This window comes from Pelobates fuscus, chromosome 4 (genome assembly GCF_036172605.1).
Source record: "Pelobates fuscus isolate aPelFus1 chromosome 4, aPelFus1.pri, whole genome shotgun sequence".
Lineage (NCBI taxonomy): Eukaryota > Metazoa > Chordata > Amphibia > Anura > Pelobatidae > Pelobates > Pelobates fuscus.
In genome coordinates, this window is record NC_086320.1 from 36414150 (window position 1) to 36423887 (window position 9738).

Consider the following 9738-nt stretch of genomic DNA (forward strand, 5'->3'; position numbering starts at 1 on the left):
GGTATACATGGTTTAGAAAGGATAGCAGAAATAGGAAAGGGTGTAGAGTAGATTTAAAGGTGAAACTTGAAATAAAGCGGTATGTGCATTCTAATGAACATGTTTATTAATTCCTATCATCCGACTTGAAGGTGCAGAGTAGGGCTTTGAAAGGGAATTTAAGATTATAGTTATGAAAAGCACGCACTTTTCTTTAAAGGGATATTATAGTGCCAGAAATACAAAGCTGTATCCCTGGCACTACCGCTCCCCAGTAAAAAAAATCAAAGGGTTAAATATTTACTTACTGGATCCCACCGCCGATGTCCCTCATGTTTGTGTTCCTGACCATATAGTGATCCTTTAACACTGCAGCATGAGGGGTAATTGGGACACTGCACCCAAACCACTTCAATGAGCTGAAGTGGTCTGGGTGCCTATAATGTCCCTTTAAGTAAAATTCTTTTCAGGGGGAAGATGATATATATATATATATATATATATATACATACACACATACACACACACACACACACATACACACACACACACACATACACACATACATATACATACCAGGTTCGTACACACCACTCTTGTGACATTAACATCACTTTACAGATGTCACCAATGAACACTTGAAGAAAGGAAATGTCTCCTAGACCAGAACATATGGTTACCAACAACCAGATCAATAAAGATGTGACATTCTCTGTCTAAAGTGGGCATTATGTCAAGTGCTGAACAAATCTGTAAACCATTCTGGTGGAGCAGAATATTCTTGGATATTAGTGTTGAGTGTGTCAAGAGCTTTTTAATCCAAGGAGAAATGTGACAAAGTGGAGTTATGAAAGATTTTCTTTCACCCATTCTGTGGCAAAATTAGAAATCACTTCAAGTTGGCTATATTTCCACTTCTTTTGGATCAACAGCAGAAACAGATGTGTAAAAGGTTAAACTTAAGAGTGTTGAGTCTTCTTTTCACCCTATGTAACTATGTATCTTTAGGGTCACCATATTCTTCTATCTACTATAAAGAACGAGATTTCCTTTTAATAATCAACAGAACATACTAAATACTTAAGAATGAGATACAAAAAGAAAAAAGACACCCTGTTTATTGTACAGTACGTAATATTTAATATTCTCATAGTTTATCTTGTCAGACGCCTATTTAGGCAGCAAGGTCTGATTCACGGAAGCAATCATTTATGTGGGGCGCTCTCGTGGCCTTGTCACGTACTGCCACCAGAGAGGAGGCAAGTCCCCTTCTTTACGGGCAGGTGGCAACAATTCAGTTCTAGGACCAGCAGCCGGAGTTTCGCTCATTAGTTGTTTCACCTGAAGTTGGGGGAGAGAGAGAGAGAGAGAGAGGGACAAACAAAAAAAATTATCAAAAGAAAACCCCAAAAACATCGAACAGGTAAAATAAAAAGGTATATGAAAAAAAAAAAAAAGAAGAAGAGGAGGAGTTAGGTTATGATTCCTTCCAGTTAACGCATCTCCCCTGGGCTTAATATGGATGGCTTATTTTCCAGCAATAGCTGGAGACCAGTACTAAACACGGCTGATAGTTGTTCCGGGTTTAAAACATGTTTGTCTGTTTGTAACATATCTAAATCAATGAAAAAGCAGCTCTGACAAATACTAGGATTGCTCTCAGTCATCCAACATGTATATTGATATATACAGCATATACATTCTCCCAGTTTGGTGCTTAGCTTAACGTCAGGATATTATGATTTCTGTTCCTTATGCAAAATTACAGCATTTCCTATTGGGAACATGCCATCACAATCAAAGATTATAGACAGAATATTAAGAGCAGCAATGTCCACATCTGCACCATACAGCACAAATAGGTCTCATCTCAAGTCTCAATTCAGCAACCCTCCTGTGCAACTCTACCTTGTTCTCCATAAAGGGAAAAACAGCACCAACAACGACTTGCTTCTTTCAAGAGCCAAAACTCCAACCCTGGCACAAAGTTCATGCTAAACCTCCAAAGGTTCTGCCGAAAGGCCAAGCGTAGGTGGGGGAACTCTTGTACTACATTGCACGTTATTTCACTTTACATTCATTATCCTATTGCTCAGTACACTCCCATGCCTAAGAGTAGTTACTGCTATGGGTATCCACATTGTGCTCTATTGTGAGATCAGAAAAAAAGTAATTTATACACCGTTCTAGCAGAAATACTACCAAATGTATAGGTTATGAGCCATTTCTATAAAAACTTGCGGCCCACCTGTCTTATCCTTGTCTTCACAGCCACAAGAGGGCAGAGTGGCTGTCTGTCTGCAGAGCAGACCAGCAACTCCCCCTTCCCTCCTATTCGCAGTACCAGCGAGCAGAGCAGGGCTGGAACTTCAGGACGGGCAGCTCATTTTAAGCTAGGAGAAGAGGGGCTTGGGGGATTTGTCTGTGTAGTGTGTTAAATAGGGGAGGGGGAGCAGTGTATTCATTTGGGGGAGGACAGTGTGTTAAATTGGGGGAGGGAGTGGGCAGTGTACTCAGTTAGAGTGAAGGTAAGGAGGACAGTGTATTAGATTCGGAGAGGGTGCAGTGTATTAGAGCGGAGGGAGGCAGTGCATTGGATTTGGGGGCAGCTTATTAGATTGGGTCTGCATGGAGGTGCTAAACGTTCCCCATGGAGATGCTGACTGACTGCAGAGCTTTATACCACTCCTGCACAATAGCCTCTCAATGCTTTCTTATGAGAAAGCATTGGATTGGTTGAGATCATCAAGTTTGATGATGTCAGCCAAAGTGAAGAACACACTTATAGGACTTCAAAATCAACAAGATAACAACATAATTTGTTTTTTACAGATGTGCAACAGCATACATTCACCATTTCAGTCCCATTACCAAACCTTTCATAATATGTCAAGGGTAGTTGACTGAAACATTGGTTATATGCAAAGGCATGTCTCCTTAAAATAAATTCGCTCTGGTGTTTACTTTGAAGCCCTGCGAGGACATCCAGTTGGCAACTTTTTTTATACTCTACTTTTCAAAATAAACCTACGTTTCTATGAAAACTGAAGAAGTTGTTTTTTTTTTTTGCAGCCCACGTAAAATTAAACCTTGTTTATTTGGCCCGTGTTAGCCTATGAGTTTGACGTGCTTGCAGTAGATGTTCACTGTTGCATCCAGGGTAACTCAAAAATAAAAATGTATAACCCAAGCTATATAAGGACTGAATGTTTAAATCTCCAATGACAGATTGAAAGGTGAAAAACACCCCAATGAATATAAAAACATAACCTTTATTTAGACTTTAAAGGGACACTATAGTCCCCAAAACAACTTTAGCTTAATGAAGCAGTTTTGGTGTATAAAACATGCCCCTGCAGCCTCACCGCTCAATCTTCTGCCATTTAGGAGTTAAATCTATTTGTTTATGAACCCTAGTCACACCTCCCTGCATGTGACTTGCACAGCCTTCCATAAACACTTCCTGTAAAGAGAGCCCTATTTAAGCTTTCTTTATTGCAAGTTCTGTTTAATTCAGATTTTCTTATCCCCTGCTATGCTAATAGCTTGCTAGACCCTGCAAGAGCCTCCTGTATGTGATTAAAGTTCAATTTACAGAGAAAGAGATACAATTATTTAAGGTAAATTACATCTGATTGAAAGTGAAACCAGTTTTTTTTTCCATGCAGGCTCTGTCAATCATAGCCAGGGGAGGTGTGGCAAGGGCTGCATAAACAGAAACAAAGTGATTTAACTCCTAAATGGCAGAGAATTGAGCAGTAAAACCTGAGAGGCATGATCTATACACTAAAACTGCTTCATTAAAGTTGTTAGGTGACTATAGTGTTCCTTTAAAAAAATTAAAGCTACTATAAATCACTTAATGTGGCAAAAATTAACTAAAATGGAAGAAAAAAATGAAAATAATTGAATGCTTCAAAAACAACAATACAAAAACCAACCAAACAACTAAATACACACATATGATAGAGGGGTAAATAGAGAAAGAGTAAACAAAAGCGAGAACTTATACAAATGTATCCAGCCGTTAACTTAGATAAGCCTGCAGGACACGAATTACAAATCAGCTAATATAACAAAAGTTCCAGCACAGTGAGCTAGACCTTGGCATACAGTGACCTGGTAAGCTCTCATAACAATATGGAATATCTATATAGAACAAGGAATTAATATATTTAAAGTTACCACTTTCCTAAATGACATGGAGAGGCTAAATCAAAACCTCCATCTACCCTGTGAAGGTCCCAATTTCAAGACGATCCAATTCTCCTACATACTGTATGTGACACCCCCGGCTACAATAACAAACTGGAAACTAAGCAATCTGAATGAATCTAAATAGTGGCTACCACACAAAATCAGAATGTATCGCGTTCAAATACACAGCTATTATGTTGGCAGCAGCCATTGGATCCCCAAGAATAGCAACGCTGGATCACTGGCCAGAGGCTAAATATATATTAAATTCTAAGCGGTAAGGTTTTTGAAATAAATGATATATTTTGTGCTTTAGGAGCGCTTATATTTTAAACCGAACCTGACAAGATCACCTTAACGCATGATCCAAGACACATCTACCAAGTTTATAATACATTACTTCATTTCATCGCTGCTCTCTCTCCCACCAGCCTCAGCTTTTTAATCCTACTTTGCTAAAGTTCTTGCCAAACAGAAGCAAGAACCAAACTTCGCCATCCTCAATCTAAATGGCCGTTCTTTACTTCTGTCCTGATCAACTACCATTGAGGAGATTTTCACTCATCTTCCTTCCTACCAAATTGTTCCCTTAATAAAAAAATAAAAAAAGAAAAAAAGAGACAGACAGACAGACACACCAATTATTTGCTCTTGTACCAGCTTTCACAAAAACATTAATCTCACTCTCCCCTCCGACACTTTTTTTGCGCTCAATTTAAAACATGCCACAGTCCCTCTCACTTTTTTAAAGCAACACTCAAAAATCCTAAAGCACTTTAGCTTGCTGAAGTGAAGTGTGCCTCTTTAGTTTTTTTTTTAATTTTACAAAGTGCAGAATTTAACTGGGGGTATATCAACTACAATGCTTAAATGAACACTCCAATTGTTTTTTGTTTTGTTTTTGTTTTTTAAAACAGCCTACACTCAATGATTAACACCATAAAACTACCATTCGATCTCACTACTAAATTTTGCCTTTAAGCTATTCCAACTCCTAACTTGACCCTCCCTTTCGATTTTTCATCCTCATCAATCCAATAAAACATCTTAAAGAAGGAGACAGGTGATTGGATTGCCTTCCAATTTAAAGGTCACTGTTCTTGCTGCTTTCAACACTGTTGACAACCAGCCGCTGCCTACCTCTGTAATCATGGTGCATGTGACTTTTTCATGGTTTTCTTCTTAACTTTCCCACCAGTTTTTGTGACGCCATTTCTTTACATTGGCATTTCTCAAGGTTCTGATTTTGGCCATATTCTGTACTCACACTACAATGCCTCATTAGAGGACTTGATTAATTTCCTTTTGGGTTTTATAATACTTTAATGCCAACAACAACCAGATCAATGTTTCTTCTCCCAAGCACTAATCTTCATCGTATCACCACTGTCTTTCATCTGACTGGATCGTTCACCTTATAACATGCAATCTCTCAACAACAGAAGATATTGTATTCCCTCTTTTGTGGTCATCGTCAATCAATATACTTTCAGGTCAGTGTTGGTACAACCAAGCCTAAGGCGTGAAACCTCTGTGTCCTTTGATTTTAACCTCTCAGACACACACCCCACATCCAGTCATTCTTCAAACCTTGACACTTCCATCTTTAACACATAGCTTGCATCTACTCCTTTGTAACACGATACAACTAAAATGCTTGTATAATGTTTATGTCCCATCAGGACTACTACAAAGTGCTCCTCACTGGTCTCACTCAAGCTCAAATCCCATTACAATTCAGGCAGAATGCCACTGCCAGACTCATTTACCTAATCTCCCCTTTTCTTTATCATCTCCATATGTTCTCTAAATGTTTATGGATTAAATATGAAATAATTTTATCTTTATACATTATATATGCGGTTACTATTTGTGTCAATTTACTCCATTCTCTTTAGATTGCAAGCTTATTTTACTAGGGTTCTTGTTACCTCTTGTTTCTGAAAGTCAAACGCATGTTGAATTGTATGTCTCCAGCACCCATTAGAAATCTCGGCAATAAATAAAAGTTTCCTCTCTTCATAAATAAGAGATATCTATATAGAAATAGCGGATTTCTCCCATGCCATGAGTTAGCACTGACCTCTCGTTCCCAGCTCTCCTCTCGAAGCTTCTTCCACTGCTCTCTCTTAGAAAAGTAGTCCGGGTACATGGCCTTCTCAGATGGATGCCAGTGATCCAAACACCACTCCGGAACCTATAGTGAAGCATAAAATAAATAATAATGCAAACAGAATATCTGATGACAGAAGCACTTTATTGCTTCTCCCAAATGGAGGTCAAAGTCAAGTTGTTCTCAATTTATGATTATTGTTTAAGTTAGGCAAGTTTACAGATTTTAGCAATGAAACTTCCAAAATATCTGTGCAGTTTTGAGGGGTCAGCAGTGTTCGTTTGTTTTGTAAGACTGCTAAAAAGGACAGACAAAAACAGGGATCAGTTCTTAAAGACTCCATGGACCATAACCACTACAATACAATATAGAGTGATTTTAAGGGTTATGAGTAAGAACATTCGTGCCATACACATCAAGCCGTATTTCTTCATTATATTTCCTCTTTTTTTCAATCTCTATATAAAATTCTCATTAGCGTTAAATGAATATATATTATGTTTACTTATTCCAAAAACTAAAATGAAAAAAATAAAATTAAAATAAAGCCCAACCCAATCTATGAATGCAACATTTGCATGTTTCCAAACTTGGAATATACCGTATATACTCGAGTGTAAGTCGACCCGAATATAAGTCGAGACCCCTAATTTTACCCCAAAAAACTGGGAAAACTTATTGACTCAAGTATAAGACTAGGGTGGGAAATGCAGCAGCTACTGGTAAATTTCTAAATAAAATTAGATCCCCAAAAAATTACATTAATTGAATATTTATTTTGTGTATATAATGAATGCAGTGTGTGTGTGTATGAATATGAATGCAGTGTGTGTGTATGTGATGCAGAGTGTGTAACCTTGGTAGGGGTGGGCATTTTTATTATTTTTTTAAATTATTATTATTTTAATATTACATTTTGTTTTGAATATTATTTTTATTTTATTTTAATATTTTTATTATATTATTTAAAATTTTATTTATTTATTTTCATCCCCCCTACCTGCTTGATACATGGTCAGGGAGGTGGGCTCTCATTCCCTGGTGGTCCAGTGGCATGGGCTGTGTAGGAGGGGGGCTGGCAGAGAGCGGTTACTTACCTTTCCTGCAGCTCCTGTCAGCTCCCTTCTCTCTCCTCCGTTCCGGTCAGCTCCCTTCTCCTCCAGTGTAAGTCTTGCGGTGTGACTGCCGTGCGGAGAGTTGCCACGGTAACCCGTGGCAACGCTCTGACCCCGCGGCTCTCGCGAGACTTACAGTGGAGGAGAAGGGAGCTGACAGGAGCTGCAGGAAAGGTAAGAAACAGCTCTCTGCCAGATCCGAACAGGACCTGCCGGGCTTATAATGAGCCCGGCGGTCCTTGTCTGTATTATGGCATTGTAAGTTGCCATAATACAGACACTCACTCGAGTATAAGACGAGTGGGGGGTTTTTCAGCACAAAAATTGTGCCGAAAAACTCTTCTTATATTTGAGTATATACGATATATATTAAAAAAAAATATATATATTTATATTTTATAATTTGTACTTTTATTGGAGAAAACCACTAAAAGAAAACAGGTTTCTTAGTTAATTAGGATACCAGTCGGAGATTTTACCATAGAATACATATGAGGGTTTGTCTAAAAAAATTGGCAGCAATTCCTTAATCCGCCCCTCTTGATTTTATGATTTTTTAAAAAAATCTGTTAGGACTTTATTGTAATCTCTCCTAGTAACCTACTTTTCTTACGTGGTTCTTAACTTACCCTGTGGTTTTAATCCCACTTCCCTTAAAATGTAAAGCAGTTAATGCAATGTAGTCTCTTGAAATACAGTGTGATAGGTATTGCAGCCTTGATGACTACAGTTCTCAGGAGAGTGTGATCTTGTGTGTAAGAGATTTGCAGCAATTAAGGTAAGGTTATGTTGATATAAATATGCAAATTGCCCTTGGTATGTGATACAACACAAGTGTGAATTGTCAAAAATTCAAAATGAATTTCAAATTGTAAAAAAAATGAATAAATAAATATTAGAATGAGCTATATTTTCAGTTTTTATATTTTGTAATTTCCAACAATTCACCCTTTAGTTTATAGCCCTGTATATGTTATATATTTAGCAGAGGATACAGCTAGGCAATGTTTTACCTTGTAGCAGTCGTATCTCTCATAAGATGTTCCCCCAGGGGAGTCTGGGAAAATGTAGGGCTGAGTATGCTGCATAGACCAGAACTCTTCCTCACCAGCCTTCAACAGCATAGTTGCCTTGACCATATCCTTTTCATCTTTTTGGTCATCAAAACGGGCTCTCAGGAGGCAAGCAAAGAATCTGTATCGGTCCCTGGACAAACATGAAGGAAGATTTAAGCCAGCGTACAAATGCAATCACTAGTTTACCCAGGAGACATTGAGTAACAACATTTCATGTGCACTGAAATGGTGGGATGTCATATATTTTTGTTTCACATTGTAAAATCTAAAATGCAAAATGCTCATTTCACATCAATACCTTATGTAAAACACGCACTGCTTCCAATATGAGAGAATTATGAAGGTGTGATCCCACGTAGGATAACACCTTCTGGCACCCTCAGAACAGAGAGTGTGTTGCAGTATACAGTCAACTCTATTTAAAGTCAATTAGAATGACATGAAGTACTGTATTTCTGTCTGTAACCATTAAATTAGCCCCCTGCAAAAGATGTTTGAGTGCAGGAGAAAATGATAGGATATAAACCATGGGATTGCTATTTTAAGCAAATGTACTTGTAGCAAAATAAAGAAACCAAAAATAAATTTGAATCAGTAAGATTTATTCAATAAACTAAGAGCTGCGAGAAGCTGATCAGTGAATCACAAATTTAAGAATAGTTGAAATGGAAAAAATAAAATAAAAAAACGCTCTTTTTTCAATCAAGTGTTAACTTGCTTTAGAAGTTTTTATCTTCTTCTCTGTTAATTCAAGTTTAATCACACACAGAAGGCACCTGCAGGGTCTAGAAGGCTATTAACAGACTATGCAATAGTTTAAACATTAGATGTCTCTTTACAGGAAGTGTTTAGGAAGGCTGTGTAAGCCCAAATATATTGTATTGCCATTACCCCCCTGCCCTCTGTGTTAGCTCTGCTGTCATTGGATGCCCTTTACCCGGGTACAGCACACTCACTGGGCCCCCAGGACTGAGGGCCGGTTCCTGTGGCCCCTGGGGGCCGGTGAGGGGGGGCCAGGGGGTTACCTGAAGATGCACCAGGACTCCAGGTGCCGCAGGGACTTCTTGTACAGGCGGAGCACCCTCTGCTGATGGCTCAGATAGGCCAACGCCATCTTGCCACCTCTGGCCGCAGCACGTCGCGGGAGCGCGCACGCAAAGACACACTGACCGCCGTGACGTCACGAACCGCCGCTCGCCAGCTGCTGGTGACGCACAGGGCGCTTACTGGGGGGTGAACCAAGATGGCGACTCAAACA

The 9738-nt window shown here is 38.8% G+C and overlaps 1 protein-coding gene across 1 annotated transcript; it reads right to left on the reverse strand.

Moving 5' to 3' along the window:
• Nucleotides 1–1095: 1095 nt before the first annotated feature.
• Nucleotides 1096–9653, reverse strand: NDUFB9 (NADH:ubiquinone oxidoreductase subunit B9). Its single transcript, XM_063450260.1, has 4 exons — nucleotides 9506–9653; nucleotides 8418–8610; nucleotides 6260–6373; nucleotides 1096–1320 (listed from the first exon to the last, which is right to left on the reverse strand). The coding sequence occupies exons 1-4, from the start codon at nucleotides 9592–9594 to the stop codon at nucleotides 1189–1191; spliced, it is 528 nt and encodes a 175-aa protein (XP_063306330.1). The 5' UTR covers nucleotides 9595–9653; the 3' UTR covers nucleotides 1096–1188.
• Nucleotides 9654–9738: the final 85 nt, after the last annotated feature.

What these genes read in the sequence shown, in the direction of transcription:
- NDUFB9 (XM_063450260.1), bottom strand. Translation starts at nt 9,594, where the DNA reads ATGGCGTTGGCCTATCTGAGCCATCAGCAGAGGGTGCTCCGCCTGTAC. An exon ending in AGAGATACGACTGCTACAAG is followed by an intron (nt 6,374 to 8,417) that starts GTAAAACATTGC and finishes GCTTCACTATAG; the next exon opens with GTTCCGGAGTGGTGTTTGGA. An exon ending in AGGAGAGCTGGGAACGAGAG is followed by an intron (nt 1,321 to 6,259) that starts GTCAGTGCTAAC and finishes CCCCAACTTCAG; the next exon opens with GTGAAACAACTAATGAGCGA.